The following is a 17,498-nucleotide window of genomic DNA, read 5'->3' as shown; positions in this document are numbered from 1 at the left end:
ATAATTCAAGGAAGGGCGCACTGCAGGGAGGGCCCTTTTAAGTAGATGGCTTTTCGGGTCGTTGTAGCGGGACTTCTTTGGGAAAAATAACTTGAATAACTTAGTTTTTTTAAAGGAATCGTCATTTTCTATCGTCATTTGTTGATTATTATCAAGTATAACATTTAAGGAGTTAACAAGCCACGGTTGGTCTTTGATCAACAACGACAAACTACTAACTTGGTCAAACTAATATCAAATCTCGCCTAATATAAGATAAAAGAAAAAAAGAGTATGAAAATGAACTAATAAGTGAGGTTAATATCGTAAATTCAACATGTTTTACACCAGAATCAGTGTAGGGAGCAAAATTTGATCAGAAGTGTTATATAAGGGTGTAAAATATTAAATTTTATTTATAAGGGTGTAAATTTAGAAAAGTTGATTTTATAAGGGTGTAAAAATTAATTAATCCTTTTTAAAATTTTAAAATTTCCCCTGAATAGGTTCTAAGCCTCTCTATAATTTCCAATGTGGGATATATTGAAGCTTTTTACAATTACGATGGTCGTCTTTACCCAAAGATAGATACGGAGTCAAAAGTTACAATATTTGTATTATTATCCCTACAACGCTTCTGTATATACGGAGTACTTGATTTAATCACTTTCGACATCGACTACTGATAATATTCTGTATTTTTTTTTTATCATAAAGTTAAGAAAAAATTACAACTTACCACCTAGTATTTGTTGTATTTTACAACTTATCACCTTGTATTTAGTTTATTACGAATTACCACCTACATTTGCATGTATATATCCCATCTCTCACCGTATTTTGTTCCCGATCATCATTTTACTCAACTTCCGACTCATTAAGTAAATAAACTATGAAACGACTAAAACACCCTTGTTATAGCACCTTAACACATCTCCAACCAATAATTATTAGCCCAGTAGGTCTCATGAGAGACCGTCTTCCACTAATTTAGTGGGAGACATAATAGGGAAAAAAGAAATTCAGTGAATCCCTCACCCCATCATGTGAGAGGTCTCTCAATAACACTATTGAGAGACTGTCTCTCCGGAATTTTTGTGTTATCAGCCACCACTTATTTTCTTCCATCCCTCCCACCAATCCAAACCTTAACCACCTTAACACCGTTGGTCCATCCCAAAAAGATGGTACACGGCCATCATTAACCACCCCACTACTACCCATAAATCCATCATTAATCGGGGGGATCCCGTGGAATCAGGCGGTTCACTTTTGAGAATAAGGAAAAGAACATGAACTCGATCACAGAGTCAGGGGTGGTGAACCAACTCGTTCACAACGACCATGTACTAAAGAGCATTAACTTGATCACTTCTACAGAGGCGATTCCTGACACGGGTTCACTGGTCCGGTTCAACTCGGTGCTGCATCAGGTTTGAGTTTAATGGGGTTATCGGAGTATTGAGTGTCGTAACGTTTGAACAACGGTGGTGAGTTTAATGTGGATCAAGCAGTAATGAGAGAGATTTGTTTGTCTCATAAATTAATTACTTCAGTTTATGGTCATTGTTTGGACGATACAAGTAGAAGTAAATCAAACACTAGTTAGTTGTGGGAACACAAATTTGGAAACAGAATACATAGGGATGGATTATTAATTAAGACCCGATGCTTATGTAATGCAAATTTATCTTTATCTTTATAAATTGTAGACCAATCGATTTTGAAAATACAAGTTGCGATCTGTCGTGTGGTATGTTAATCACTTGATCTGATGAAAATTTCAGGATTTAGGGTTTGAATACGTTCGAAGACTGGGTTGAATATGTCATTGTGACGGTGTTCAACGATGTTGGGCTTGACATTGTGGTGGGAGTAAGGGTGGTGGCTCTTTATTTGTGGAGATGTTGTGGGGGCGGCTGTTCTTTGCAAGGACAGGGTATGAAGGCAATCCTTTTTCTCAATAAGGTGGGTGTTAGATTTATAACAACGATGTTTTAGTCACTTTATATTTTATTTACTTAATGTGTCGGGAATTAAGTAAAATGATTATCGGGTCCAAAATACGGTGGGATATGGATGTATACATTGGAATATAGATGGTAATTTGTAATAAACTAAATACAAGGTGTTAAGTTGTAAAATACAACAAATACTCCGCCTCTTTTAATTTCTTAACACAACAGCCCACATTTGCCAAATGCAAGGACCCCTTTACGCTTCATTCCCTATCATGCAATCTCATAGATCGATGAATAATAGGGTTTACCGAATAATCAACTCTGACAAAAGTTCCAATCACATAAACTCAAATAGTGAAATGCGAGCCTTCAAGGCGTCAAGAATCTAGAATTTAATGGGAGACGAAAAATTTCACACTTGACTAGCTAAGTAGTAATAAAATTTAAAAATCAAAAAGTTAACCAAGATTTTAATGTCTTTAATGAAAAATTTGAATGAAAAGAGAAACGTGAAGGATGAATTTAAGCAAGATTTTAATGTCTTTAATAAAATTTAAGCCATGGTTAGAGAGATGAATTCTCCCTCAAGAAATCCCTGAAAAATCCAAAAACACGTTTTCTTTTCTTAAGATTTTTCGCTTGATTCCATGGCTAAAACTCGCGCTCGCAATAAGCAAGTTACTTTAGATGATACCGGAGACCTTACAGAAACGATTGGTGACGTAACAATCACAGATGAAGTTACAAATGATGGGGTGACGATGGAAAATTCGGCTTCTGGTACTGATACAAGTGCAACGGTTGGTCAATTGCTGAATCTTACTGGGTTATTGGATAAACCAGTGGATACAACTGATGTTTCAGCTGCAGGTACTGATATTCCATCTAGTTCGATGAATCCACCTGTAACTGAGTTAGGTATAGGACCTAAATCTTGGAGTACAATTGCTAAACCTAAACAAGGAATGAGTTTACATTTTTGTGAAACTAGTGCTGATAATCAAACGGTAATAGTAGAGGAGGATGACGTATTAGATGAAATTAAATTCTGGCAGAACACTTTAATGGGAAATTTCTTGGGCTCTAAGCCTAAACTCAAGGAAGTAGATGAATATGTTCTAAAATACTGGAAGAACATTGATAGACCTATAGTGCAATATTACAAAAAAGGCTGGTATAGTTTTCGATTTCTCTCTGAACATGACATTAATGAGATTCTTAAGGGTGGTCCTTGGAATATGGGTACTAGTACGCTGGTTTTAAAGCAATGGACGCCAACTTTTTCCAAAGAAATGGATTCAGTATCTACAGTCCCAGCTTGGGTATTGTTTCCTGATTTGGATCCGTTTATGTGGTCAGAGAAGGTGTTGAGTAAACTGGCTAGTGTTGCAGGGAAGCCTCTCTTCGCTGATCTGCCCACTACATTTAAGTCTAAGCTTTCCTTTGCTCGTGTGCTGGTGGAAGTAGATGTAGCAGGAGATCTGCCCACTACTATGCCACTACATTCACCTTATCATGGGGAAACCACACAGAGGATAATATATGAGTGGCTGCCACATTATTGCCACTATTGCAGGAAATTGGGACACACGAAGGAGAAATGCAAATTCACCAAAATCAATAATAAGATTGCTGCAATGAAGGAAAAAAGAGTGACACAGATTTATAAGCCAGTTCAACATTCAGAAACACAGGACACAGGCAGTGCTTTGCCAGGCCATAGTTCCCAGAAATTAGGACAGGAAACTGTTTCTGATGAAGTGGGAAAGAGCTCAGGAAGTCAAGGACTAGGCTCTGATTCCAATGTCTCAGAGGTAGTTATTCTCCCTAATGAAGCAGGGACGGGCTCATGAAGTAAAGTACTAAGTTCTGATGCTACTGTGACTGGAGTTCAGCATGAGGAGGTACTGACTGGAGATCAGAATGAGAATATACTAGTTGTCAGGGAGTGTGAGCATGCTGGTATATCTACACAGAATTCTTACTCTGTGCTACACACTGAGGGGGATATGGTAGAAGGACAGCAAATGGGGATAATGGAGAACCACCTGATCCTGGTAAATGATTATCTCAGCTTGGAACATAAGAGGGTTTAATGACCCAATAAAACAGGGTGAAGTTAGGGGTTATTTGCATTTGAATAAAATTGAGGTGTTTGGGCGTTTGGAGACTAGGGTTTTAATTAATAATTTTGATGCTATTAGTAGGCATTTTCCTTCCTATAATATTTTGAATAACTATTCTCAGCATTATAATGGGAGAATTTGGGTTTTTTTTGAATAAAGGTTTGGTGACTCTTCTTTCTTCTAGGGTGCATAAACAATTGATACATGTTATTGAACTCTTGCATCATGTATCCAACAAAACTGTTTATGTTACTTTTATATATGGCAGTAATGATGACAGTGAAAGGGAAAGTTTATGGGACGAATTAAGACAGATTGCACCTACTGTCTCTGATTGGATAATATTAGGGGATTTCAATACTGTTAGGGCTATGGAGGAGAGGATTGGCCCCAATCCACCTTCATTAACTGAGATGCTTGCTTTTAATCAATGCCTTTTGGATACTAATTTGGATGATGTTTAAAGCTTTGGCTGTGAACACACGTGGACTAACAAGAGAGATGTGGAGGCACGAGTGTGGTCTAAACTGGATAGAGTGCTCACTAACCCATCTTGGTTGGTGCAGTACCCTCATACTCAGCTGACAATCCTTCCAGCTGGGATTTCTGACCACTCACCTCTTCTGGTTCAGATCAAAGAAGCTTACCAGATTAAAAAGAAATTCAGTTGCTTAAACTGCTGGGAAGAACATAAGGACTATGACAATATTGTTGCACAGGCATGAGATCTATCTATAAAGGGAAATGACATATTTAGACTGTTTGCTAAGCTAAAGAATGTTAGGAAGCAGTTAACTGAACTTCACAGGACTACTTATTCTGGGTTATCTCCAGAGTAAGACAAGCAAATAAAGACTTGGATGAATGCCAAAAACGAGTGCAGGGGGATCCTCTGGACTCTCACATCCTTGAGAAAGAGAAAGTCTTATTGGATACGTATTGGAAGCTCAGACAAACTGGGAGGAGTAGTTTAATCCAGAGGGCAAAAATTCAGAACATTAAATATCAGGATGCCCCAAACAGTTATTTTTTTTGCAAAAATAGCTGCTAGAAAGAATCAAACCATTATTGGTAAAATTAATGATAGAGGAGGTAATCTCAGGGAAGGGATTAATGAGGTTAATGCTGCATTTGTGGACTATTATCAGTGGCTTTTGGGTGGAAGAGTAGACACAACTGATGTGTCTATGGAGGATTTGGCTGGGCCTAGCATCCAGGAGTCTGACTGGCCACAACTCTGTAGACCAGTGGATGAAAAGGAGATTAAAAAAGCCTTGTTCTCAATTGATTCTAACAAAAGTCCGGGGCAGGATGGGTTCTCTTCTCAATTTTTTAAGACTTCTTGGCATACCATTAAAAGAGATTTCTGTGCTGCTGTAACTGCTTTCTTCAGAAGAGGAACCATGCCTCCACAAGCTAATACAACTCTTTTAGCTCTGATTCCTAAGAAGATTGCGGTTACGTCAGTGCTTGACTTCAAACCATTGGCTTGTTGCACAGTTTTCTACAAGACTGTGAGCAAAATTCTCTGTAGCAGGTTTAAACCATTATTACCAAGTTTAGTGGGAAAGGAACAAGGTGCTTTTGTGGAGGGGAGATGCATATTTGAAAACATCATGCTCACTCAATCTCTAATAAAAGGGTATGGACAGAAGGGGATTTCACCTAGGTGTCTCATTAAAGTGGACATCAAAAAAGCATTTGATTCACTCCAATGGGATTTCATAGAAAAGATGCTTCAAATCTTTAACTTTCCTCCTCAATTCCACAAGTGGTTGATGGGATGCATAACTTCTACATGGTTTAGCATTAAGATTAATGGAGATAGTGTAGGGTACTTTAAAGGGGCCAGTGGAGTGAGACAAGGGGACCCCTTATCTCCTTTCATATTTGTTCTGAGTATGGAGATTTTATCAAGAATACTTAGGAAGATTCAAAGCAAGCATCAAGTTAGCTATCATCCTAAGTGTGGGAAAATTGGGCTTAATCACCTCATATTTGCAGATGATTTGATGATTTTTGTCAGGGGGGATACCCCTTCTGTTCAAGTTGTGGCAGATTCTTTGCACTCTTTTGTAAAAATGTCTGGGCTTGAGGCTAACCCTGACAAGACAAATATATTTATGGGAGGGATAAGGGTGGCCATCAGGCAAAGCATTCTCAGTAAGACTGGTTATACAGAAGGATCTTTTCCATTTAGATACTTAGGGGTGCCTTTGAATGAGGGGAAGCTAAACAAGGCTATGTTTGCAACACTACTCAACAAGATTCAGAGTGCTCTTCACAACTGGTCTGCTCATAAAATTTCTTACGCAGGGAAGATCAGTTTGATAAACACTGTTATTTTAGGGATGGAACAATACTGGTGTGCTACATTGTTGATTCCAAAAGGAGTTGTAAAGCTCATCACCAAATTCTGTAGGAATTTTTTGTGGAATTGTGAGGAAGGTCAAAGGAAGTTGATAATGAAAAGTTGGTCCTCTTGCTGTGTTCCACACAATGAGGGAGGATATGATATTAAGGAAGTCTTATCATGGAACAAGAGCATTATAAGTAAATGGGTATGGGCTATAGACCAATAATTCTGACAGCTTGTGGTCTATTTGGAATCAGGTGTACAATATTAAGTCTGCTAACTTTTGGACTATGCCAATCAGATCATACCACTCTGAGAGTTGGAGGAGCATTCTGATTGTGAGAAACGACTTGATAGACAGAGCGGGCATATCGAAAAAACTAAGAGGATACTCAAGAATCGCTACTAAGGGGGCAAGCCGAAACTTAGTCTGATATACGATCAGTTCAGAGAAAAAGCACAGAAGATCACCTGGTATAGAGGAGTGTGGCAGAGAGCTGTTCTTCCTAAACATAGCTTTATAATGGTTCTGGCAATGCAAAGAAGGTTAGCTACTATTGATAATCTAAATCAGAAAGGGATATGCTTAGTCAATAGGTGCATCTTGTGTAAGGATGCTAATGAAACACACACACACCTATTCTTTAAATGCTCTTTCACAACTGCTGTTTGGAAGGGTGTGTTGCAATGGCTGGGTATGCAAGATAGAACCCTGGATATGAGAAGAGAACTGCGTTGGATCACACACAGAAGGGTGCGGAGACATTGGAAGGCTCATTGGTATACTAGTTGTTTAAATGCAGCGGTCTATAATCTTTGGGAGGAAAGGAATATAAGGATTTTTCAAGGCATTGAGCATAGCATAGATTATATAATCAAACGCATACAATACATAGTAGGAGTACGACTTCTTTTTGTAACTCACCCATCTTATGAGGATGAGATAATAGAGTGTCTTAATTGCTAATTATTGGATGTACTTTTGTAAGATTGGCCACTTTTATTCCCGATTGGATGAATAATATGGCTTGCTTTTCTTGCAAAAAAAAAAAAGAAGGATGAATTTTAATGTCTCTAATAAAGAATGTATATAATGTCTTTTGACACCAAACTCCCATATCAAATAATTATAAACTATTAAACCGGTTTTTAAGAAATAATACTACTTTTTTAATTGATCAACTACTATAGTTAATTAGCCATATAAACTTATTTGTCACCCAAAATCTTATTGAAGGATACGTTTGGTTAGTTTTTTTCGCTATGGCTTCGATATTTGGTATCTAGAAGTGTGGATAGTAGTAGTCTTCTTCTTGTTTAGATTCTCTTTCTACAATAAAGTAATATGCAACTTTCTACAATAGATACATAGCAAATATTAATGAGATTTTTTAAGCTCGATAAATTATTGTTTAAGACGGGTCAAATAATATCATTAATATTATTAATACTATTAAAGCAAGACGCTTTGTATTTGTATTTGTTATGATCCAAGGATATGGGATCGTCAACGATGAGGAGCCTCTCTGACGAACGCTAGTAATCCTTAGCCATCTTTCATAGATGGACTTGTTTATTGGGTGTCCTAAATAATTAAGCATATGACCTGCATGATATAATGATATACCTACAAAACATAGAGAATGAAATACAAATAAATTCATGCCTCCACATAAAAAAGTTGGATAAAAATATTAAAAAAACCCTTCTCTCTTATTGATATTGAGTAAGTCTTGCTTAAAACGGGTCGGATTTTAAGACGGGTCATTGTGTGAGAGGAAATGGGTAGAGGGGACAAAGGTGGGACCCCCATGTGCCTCTCCACTCACCCTAAATGGGTATTTTGTGAGGGAATATGGTATCCGTCTTATTAATAAGACGGATACCTTGGTCTGAAATAAGAATTGGGGATTGATATTTGGCGTGACAAATGGATTGTTGGTCACTCTCTTAGCCATTTAATCGGGCTGGTCGGCTGGACGATGCTGTTGTTGCGTCCAAACCGTCTATTATATTCCTGTTTGCTTTCGTCAAAATTTTAACGGATCCTATCTACTCGCTTTTCTCCAAACTCCGAATCGGACTTGTGCTACTGGAATTACACGTATTTTCTTTACTAAGAGTAGTTGTGCTTTGGCCTTTCTTAATGTCTCTACATGGAAGGATTATTGTGTGTTCCTACTAACAACTGAAGCATCACGAAAAGAATATCTCAGTCTTTTAACATCAAACTCTATTCCCACATTGGATAAATATATAAATTTAAACATGTTTTTAATAAGGAATCCTACACTTTCTATTGACCAACTACTATAGTTGGTTAGCCTTATAAACTTATTTGAGAATGATGTTTACTTATGGATTCAAAGAGGAGCTCCTATCCGTTAGACGTACGCACGCAGCATAGGTTGACCTTAGCCATCTTACATAGATGGACTATTTTTTTGTTGGGGCTAAAAAAATGTGAAAGGGCTCGTTTGATTTGCTTTTTTCGCTATGGCTTCGATACTCGGTAGCTACAAGTATGGATAGTAGTAGTCTTCTTGTTTAGATTCTATTTCTACAATAAAGTAATATGCAACTTTCTACAATAGATGCATAGCAAATATTATTGAGATTTGTTCAGCTCGACAAATTCTTGTTTAAGACGGGTCACATAATATAATTATATAAAATGCAAATATCTTAAATATTCAAGTGAGGTAATGTTTGAGCCATTTTACTTACTAACTTTTCAAAACTCTGACCTACTAATGAAGAAAGGAATTAGTACTTGGTCAATTATACAAATTTCCGGTGAACTGATGACTGTTCGTGCACAAAAAAATACTCGGTAGCAATACTTCAACCAATTCATATTTCATAAAATGTAAAGTTAAATTAAAGAACCTAAAATTGGGATAACAAAATATTAAAATTAAAAAAAAATGTGAATATCTCACTAACTTGCGAAAATAAGAAGTAAAACATGACTTTAAAAGCAATATTATGTCCCATATCAAAATATTTACCTATGTAACAATTACTTTTATTATCGTGTATAATATGTCCTAATACCACATCTACAATAGATGGGTAGCCACTCAATTATTTGGGATTTGATATTGAGCTTTGTATTTGGGATTTGACATTTGTATTTATATTTGTGACTTAGATTTAGATGAGATATTCTTAGACATTAATCTCTAGCCATTCATTAAGAGTGGACTAGTTTTTGTTATTTTGCTCATGTCTAATAATTTGAGGGCCAGGGGTGTCTAAGGCCACGGGCAACCACGGACGGTGGAACCGAGCCTCCGGTTTTGACCACCGAATTTAAAAGCTTTATTGATGAAATTCTATACAAAACACGACATATAATACACTTCTTATTCGCCATTGCCACCGATTAACAGTGAAGCCCATTTCTAACTGGCTATAGGGCTTGCTCATGTCTAATTTAAGTGCAAAATTTTCGGTTTGTTTTTCTCTGCCTTGTTTCATAGCATGGAGCACCTCGAACCCTGCAAGGGTATTATCCGTGATGAGGTGGCTTATAATACCATGAAGAAAAGCATAAAATATGTGTTAACCTACCTACTACTACTTCGTATATTATCCCAATGCTTTTGGTAATTAAAGAACCGCATTCATACTGTCCGGTCCAGGCGTCCAGTCTAACACACAATCTCATAAACTGATTAATAATAGGATTTGGCGAATTATCAACTCTCACAAAGGTTCCAATCATATTACTCAAATGTGACCCCGTAAGGCGTCAAGAAGGTAGGATTTGAGTTAAGGAGCTAGACAATTTTTTTCACACTAAAAAAAAAAAATCGAAGAGTCTAACCAAGATTTTCATTGTTTGTCTCTATCAGGTGTGACAATCCCTAATTCCCTATTAACGCGCTCGTTTCACAATTGTGATCAACCACGTCAATGTCATTATTACCAAAATAAAAAGTTATAGGTGATGGATTTTGTATGTTATAGGTGAGCGGATTTTGTATTGTTTGAAGTCTTTTAGAAAAGTTGAGGTTGGGAATTAAACGTTGCTCCCCCGTGTTCCGGTCATTTGTTTACCAAGACTTTATCAGCATAACTATTATACTCTTTCCATGTTAATTATTTACTCCGTACCTAATTTTGTTTAAAATGTCTATCGCAAAAAATAAAAAAGCTACACAAATAATTGGGACATAAGTAGATGAAATACTTGAATGAAAAGAGAAAGAGAATTGTGAACTTTATTGTCTCTTATGAAGAATGTATATAATTTTGTCACTGCTATTTATACAATTTAAAGAGAATTCACGTTTCACTTCTATGTTTTGCCACTTTACACGTAATTCCCATCTTTTTGTCCCTGAAAACTATGAGTGATCATAACTTATGTTTACAAAGTTTTCTTGGTGTATAGTGAATTTCAGGGATATCAAATTTTCCGAACATTTAATGATTTCTATTACATGTGAAACTTCATTCTCAAGAACAAGTGTTTAGTTTGCAATATTATGAATAACTCTTTAATTATACAGTAATCCCACATATGTGGATTCCTATTAACAACTCAAACACACCCCTAAAAGAATATCTCAATTTTAATAGCATACTCCCACATCGGATAATTATAAACATTAAACATGTTTTTATTAAGGAATCCTACATCTTCAATTGACCAACTACTATAGTTGGTTAGCCTTATAAACTTAAACGAAATCGATTATTACGTGGCTAATCCGTCTGAATTAGCGGCAGGGCTACAACGAGGAGTACTCCTATCCATCTGAAGTAGACGCAGGTCCTTAGCCATCTTTCATAGATGGACTATTTTCTTTTTTTGGGGTGTTCTTGAATGGGACAAGGATGGGGATGATGATAATAATTATTAGTGTAGGTTATTATGGATAATTGGTTAATAACTCACGGCCGCAGTCTACTGTTTATGAACTCACCAATGCATTTTCATGTTTATCACATAGACGAATACCCCTCCCGGCACACACAAACCGTCAAATTGGAAAGACTTCCTTCTTCTTTTATGAAGCATTTTCCACTTCTCCCTCATCGTTATTTTCAGGCTTACGTGATTGCGCATAAATTAAAGCAGTAATCAAATTGTATATATCTTCGTTATGCTATCACAAATCCAATTATGAATCATCAAATTTGTACAAATTGTTGGGATCCAAGTCCAATAGGGTATATAAATCGCAAATTCGAAAAAGTATTACCAATAAAGTATATAAGAAATGAAAAAAGGTTAAAGACATCAAGGGATAGAATTGGAAAGATTATGACCCTGTTCGGTAATCAACGAATCCTGCAGAAATTAATCCCCTATTAGCAAATAGGGTCAAGCAAATTTATATAACATGTGCAATCAATACTCCAAGCTTCCAAAAATGTGCAATTAAGCACTAATCAAGTTTTCTACCATTTTTTAACTATAAAACTATATTATTTTCTATTAAAAAAACCATTTTAAATATATCGATTAAAAATAAATACAATATTTACATATTCAAAGAAAAATGTGAATCAAATTTAATATAAAAAAAAAATTGGTTATGTAACTTTTCGTTGTAATTTCACTAAAAATTCTCATATTATGAATTCACCAAAAAAAAAAATAAAAAAAAAATTATTTCAACACGCTTTCTAATAATTAGGATTTTTAAGGATTATTATTTGATCAATAATTTTGACTTTCAATAATACCAAAATATTTAATTCTTAAAAATAAGATATGTGATTAATAGAACATTGAGAGAAACTTATGGGACCGATTTACTATATTTATACGTTAAATGGCTTAATTCCACATAGTATCAAACTTATGGGGGTAATTTGATATATTCTTCGTTATTTTGTATTGATGAATCTTTTAATAACAAAACATTTTTTTTCTTTTGGTGATGGGGATCCACAACCGCTACTTTTGTTGCGCACTGGTAAAATCTCCCAATATAAGTGATAATCTGCAAACTATGTATACCAAGTAATATAAGCTACTTGAGAGTGACATACTCGAATCCTAGAAGGCATAGTGATGCGGGAGCATTAGAAGATAATGAAAATGAAGTGCTCATTAGTCGAAATATAACTCAAATTACAGAAGGTTTTAAAATGGGTTTGGATTATGTCACGATGTTGAAATGGGAGAGCAATGAAAGTGGCGAAGCTGGGGCCGCGTAGGAGCACGGAATTCCAGCCGTATAAGGAGACACGATTTAGGAAACTCTGTATTTCCTAATCCTAGTTTTATTTAGCTTCTACAAATCTGATTTTTATTAGTTAATTATTTAATAAGTTTTCTAGTTAGTTTAGGAAAGAGTTAGATAGCTTGGAAGACAAGTTGAGGAATTAGATCTCGAGTCAGATTTTAGACATCGAGTAGGACTATAAATAAGGACTGATTGTGGCCTTATTTTTCGAATATTTTCAGAAATACAATAAAGTTTACAGTTCGTAAAACTTGTGTCAATCTTGCGAGATTAGACGATTAGGACTCTTCCTTGCGAGGCTGAGTTATAGCAAATCGAGCTATAACCTTGCGAGGTTAGAACAAGATTTGCTAATCTATCCTGTTCTTTGTTACAATTCACACGTTACAAATTCCGCTGCAAGTTTACTAATTTCAAACTCAGTCATTCTAAACGACCTAATTCTACATCACATAGACTGAGGCCATAAATACTACACAAGACAAGATTGTTGCGCTCTTGTAGAAACTTTAACCTGAGTCCCTTAGAAATTTCGCCCAAGTTTTAACCATTAGACTCTTCCTTACGGACAACAAATCTTATCTTAATATAACAAAAAAAAAGCCAATTACTTCCTAAAATTAATTAGAAATTAAAAGATGTCAACATAACTAATATTATTCCGAATCTCTAATAAACACAAACTCTAAACACAATTGCAAGGGGTTGACCTATATTTGAATTTGTTACCATTCTCTAGCTCTATCTTCCACATCTTCATCTCATTCAACACCTTTCTAACCCATTCCTTAAAATAGGTTTTATTATGTCCAATTTTGCCATTCTTAAAGATTGACATGCATCGACGATCATCTTCCGGGTACGGGCACGAGTCACCATTCGGGTCACGGTACGCACCTTGGTGCTTCATCCCTGACCAACTAGCAATCCAATGGTACACATATTGACCTACTCCCGCTAGTTTAAGCCACCCTTTTGGAAAGAACTCCATTACGCTACTATTCCTCTCCATTAGGAACATGTTTGTTAATTGTGCACCATGTGGAGAAATCAACACATCCGTTGTACTCATTAGTTTAACCTGTTATTTAACGGGTAACTAAGATCAAGATCAAAATGAAGACCAAAGTTTTCTGCGTGTCTAATCTTTACAATTGATATATCGAGTTTTAACATTTTTTAAGTTAGGTTATTTCTTTAGGATATAATTAACCTATATAGCATTATCTATCTTATAACATGACTTGACATCATTCAAGGACTTTAATAAGAACATGTGACAGGGTGATAGCAAAACTCAATACTACCCTAAACGCTCTAGCACTATGTATTTGAAATAGTGGGGACAAATGGATGAGATGGACTGACTAACCTGATCACAAAATGAGAGATTTGTTGAAAGAGCAACTATGAATTGACATCCCTTAAACAAGTGACACTCATGTTTAAAGATATCAACAACAGCTGAATCATTTTTGAAAGATCTAGGACCTTTTCTCATGAACAAGGTCAACCCAATTTCGTTGACTTTTGTAGGTACTTGAGTTAAGTTGCAAAACATCCTACTCTTACACCTTATATAATCATAGGTTTCCATTCTTCTTTGCCTTGACATTCCTCCCTCATTGTGTCTCATCACCACGGCCTCTTCGAAGCAAACCGGTTTATCCTCTTCGAAACCATCAAACCTATTTAAACATACGAGGAGAAAATTGAAAAATGCGAGAGAGTATATATGCGGAGTATAAAACAACAAAATTAGTTGTACTTTAAAAGAAGTGTTTTATACACACTCTTGTCAGTGGTGGGGGCAGGATTATAACTTAAAGAGAGCGGAAGAAAAAAGAAAAATTTAACTAAAAATCTCATCCGTTGGAATAATTCGTCAACTACTCTATGCTAATAATTTGTGTACTTTTCATTAAAATAACATTTACAAAGAATTTAAAAGATAATTAAACAAATGAATGAGGCAGGCGGAATAATTCGTAATAAGGTCTAGGGACCATATTCATTTAAAAATTGATTTATTTATTTTTTAGTTTATCTAATCGTATGTATAGTTACTTCTAAAATTTGTTGTCCCTTAACTGTAAATCTCGGTTCGCAACTATAGGTAAACTCAAAAAGACGTAACTTACCCTTCAATCTTCACGGGCATACCGAAAGTGGCCTCCAAGAGCAAACTTAGCCAAAGGCTCATTTTAGTCCTAAGCTCACCCCGATGATACAATACCCATCTAGTAGGAGCCTTCTTACACTCGTTCTTCATGTGCCATGCAACAAAAGGAAATACACTTGACAATCCATGCCATATATTGTCATAATTATAATGATTATAAGACACAAAAGTTAATCCCTTTAAAAGAGTTGCATTATTTGGCAATGTGTTAGGCCATGCAAGTGCATAGTAATTCCATGCACCATCATGATTATCATGCCCTTTAATGCATAAAATCCTATCATTTGATGCATTTGAAGGAAACTTTTGGTATTGTACTTCACCTTCTTCATGTGTATCATACATGGAACTCATGAACCATGTGTGACCTTCGAGGGCTGTTTTAGTGTATCTTAGGTCTTTTAAGGGAAGAAATGTTACGGAAATACGTAGCTTTGATTCAATGTCGTTGTTGTTAGATGTTTTATGATCAGATACTATGGATGAAAAACGATAAAGCGATGGGGTTTGGAAGAAACAGAAGAATGTGAGAGCGATGGTTAAGATGAAGATACAGTGTTTCGGTGTGTAATTAAAGAACGTTGCAACCTTATGCTTTATTTTTGGATTATAATTTGTGTCGTCAATATTATTCATAATTGGACTGTTTTTGGGATTAGATTTGATTGTTACACTCTTGATTATTTACTAAAATTCATGATATATACACTTACGGAGTTTAATGACTACAGTTATAAATTACATGCAACGTTCACGTACATGACGTATCACGCCATATATCACATGAAAGAGCTGAAGTTAGGGGGGAACTAGTGAAAGGGTTGTGAAAAACTCGTTATATGTAGAGCCGTCTTCGGGCAGGGTTAACCCGAGGGTGGGCCGAGCTCATCTGGCTAGACCTGAGCTAGGTCGGGGGAGGGGCGGGCTTGGCCGGGCCGGGCTAGGCCGGGAATATGTTAGACTCGGGCCAGACCTGTGTTGGGTTGAGGGCGGGTTGGGCTGGCGGGCCTTTGTTATTTTTTTTTTTATTTACTAAATAGGCGGGTCAAGGGCAGGCCGGGTCTGGGTTTTGTGACCCGGGCCAGGCCAGGGAGGGGAGCGGGTTGGGCGGGTCTGGCTGGGCTGGGCCAGGCTGTGTGCTGAGAGACCAAACAGGGCGGGGCGGGGCGGACCAGGCTGGGTCAACCCATGCTGATGGCCACCTCTAGTTGTATGTACAAATTTTTGATATAGCTAGTTAACAATATATAGTGAACTAGTTTTAAACCCGTGCAAATTGCACGGGGGTGCGATTCAGACATTATTATCTCGAAAATGAAAACAAAAAAGAATGATTACCCCTGAAATGTTAGTTAGGTTGTTTCATCAAACAGTTGTTCTAAATGCATGTTATCTACCTAATTAATATAATACTCCCTCCCATCCAATTCAACCAAAGATAACAGTTGCTTTATCACACTTTTCGAGACACGATTTAAAACGTGAATATCATTAGTTACACATTATTAAAAGTTATAAAAATTTGATATCCTTATAACGTTCACGACGATAAATCAAATAAGATCTCACATGACTATATTTTGTCTTATAGATTAAGAATAATATCAAAGATTTCCTACGATCATAAATAGTGCCAAAAAGCAAGTGTTATCTTTACTTTGGATGGGAGGGAGTATAAGAGCAAGCCACCTAATTTAATTTGTATATATGTCATTTATATATATGCTATACGGAATGGCTGGTAATATTTACACATTATAAACAATTACATACCATTAACTAGCACTTGCCAAAAAATGAGAGAGACACAATAAAAAAAAAAAAAAAAATGAGTGACCCCCAACATAACCAGCCGCCACCATCCTGTCACGGACCACCGCCTAACACACATGCAAACCTCCGATCCCTCCTTGTTCACCTACCTCTGCACCGATCGTCTATGGGATTCTGCACAATGGCCCTTCGCCTTCTAATCGGTTACTCTCTCCCACACCAATCTCCCGCTCCACCACAATTGTCCCCATCACCGGCGTCGTCATCCCAGCAAATAAACTCCTTCCCTCTACCTACAAATCCGCCTTAACCTCCTCCATCTTCCGCCCAATTAATCATCAGAACCCCGTTACCCCTCCTTGTAACCCACCGGGAAAATCCGATTGCGATTCGATTTCAATTCAACTACCAGCTGATCTGCTCAACTCAATTCAATCGCCTTGGAGAAACTCCCTCATCATCAAAGTTATGGGCAAGTCCATTGAATCCGGGCATCTCGCAAACACTCTTCGGATCTTGTGGAAAATCGACGGGAAAATAGATTTAATTGGTTTGGGTAAAGGGTTTTACTCTTGCAAATTAGAGAAACTTTATGTTTTAAACTTCATAAAAATGAATGGACCTTGGTTCGTCCATGGTCACTACCTCCATGTCCAAGACTGGGTTCCGAATTTTCGCTCCTCTCTCGCAACCATCTCGCTGTTCCAACTTGGATTGTCCTCCCGGTGTTGCTGATTGAGTACCATCGTACAGATGTCCTCCGCGCAATTGGAGATAAACTTGGTGGTTTCATAAAATTCGATAGCAATGGGATGAAGAATAAAAATGCCAGGTTCGCGAGGATTTCTGTCTACCTCGATCAAACTTCGCCACCGCCGTCAAAGGTCTGGATTGAATCCTTTTGACCCATTA

At 36.7% G+C, this 17,498-nt stretch overlaps 1 protein-coding gene across 1 annotated transcript; it reads right to left on the bottom strand.

Moving 5' to 3' along the window:
- Positions 1-13,316: 13,316 nt before the first annotated feature.
- On the bottom strand, positions 13,317-15,449 carry LOC141600885 (uncharacterized). The gene is made up of 3 exons (XM_074421143.1): positions 14,773-15,449; positions 14,004-14,319; positions 13,317-13,712 (listed from the first exon to the last, which is right to left on the bottom strand). Exons 1-3 carry the CDS (start codon positions 15,447-15,449, stop codon positions 13,317-13,319), a joined length of 1,389 nt encoding a protein of 462 aa, XP_074277244.1.
- Positions 15,450-17,498: the final 2,049 nt, after the last annotated feature.

The sequence above is a fragment of the Silene latifolia genome, chromosome 9 (genome assembly GCF_048544455.1).
Source record: "Silene latifolia isolate original U9 population chromosome 9, ASM4854445v1, whole genome shotgun sequence".
NCBI lineage: Eukaryota > Viridiplantae > Streptophyta > Magnoliopsida > Caryophyllales > Caryophyllaceae > Silene > Silene latifolia.
Note: the sequence above shows the minus strand (reverse complement) of the source record. Positions and strands in the feature narration are given on the sequence as shown.

What these genes read in the sequence shown, in the direction of transcription:
- LOC141600885 (XM_074421143.1), bottom strand. Translation starts at nt 15,449, where the DNA reads ATGAATAATATTGACGACACAAATTATAATCCAAAAATAAAGCATAAG. An exon ending in ATGCCCGTGAAGATTGAAGG is followed by an intron (nt 14,320 to 14,772) that starts GTAAGTTACGTC and finishes ATGTTTAAATAG; the next exon opens with GTTTGATGGTTTCGAAGAGG. An exon ending in ATCTCTCATTTTGTGATCAG is followed by an intron (nt 13,713 to 14,003) that starts GTTAGTCAGTCC and finishes GTTAAATAACAG; the next exon opens with GTTAAACTAATGAGTACAAC.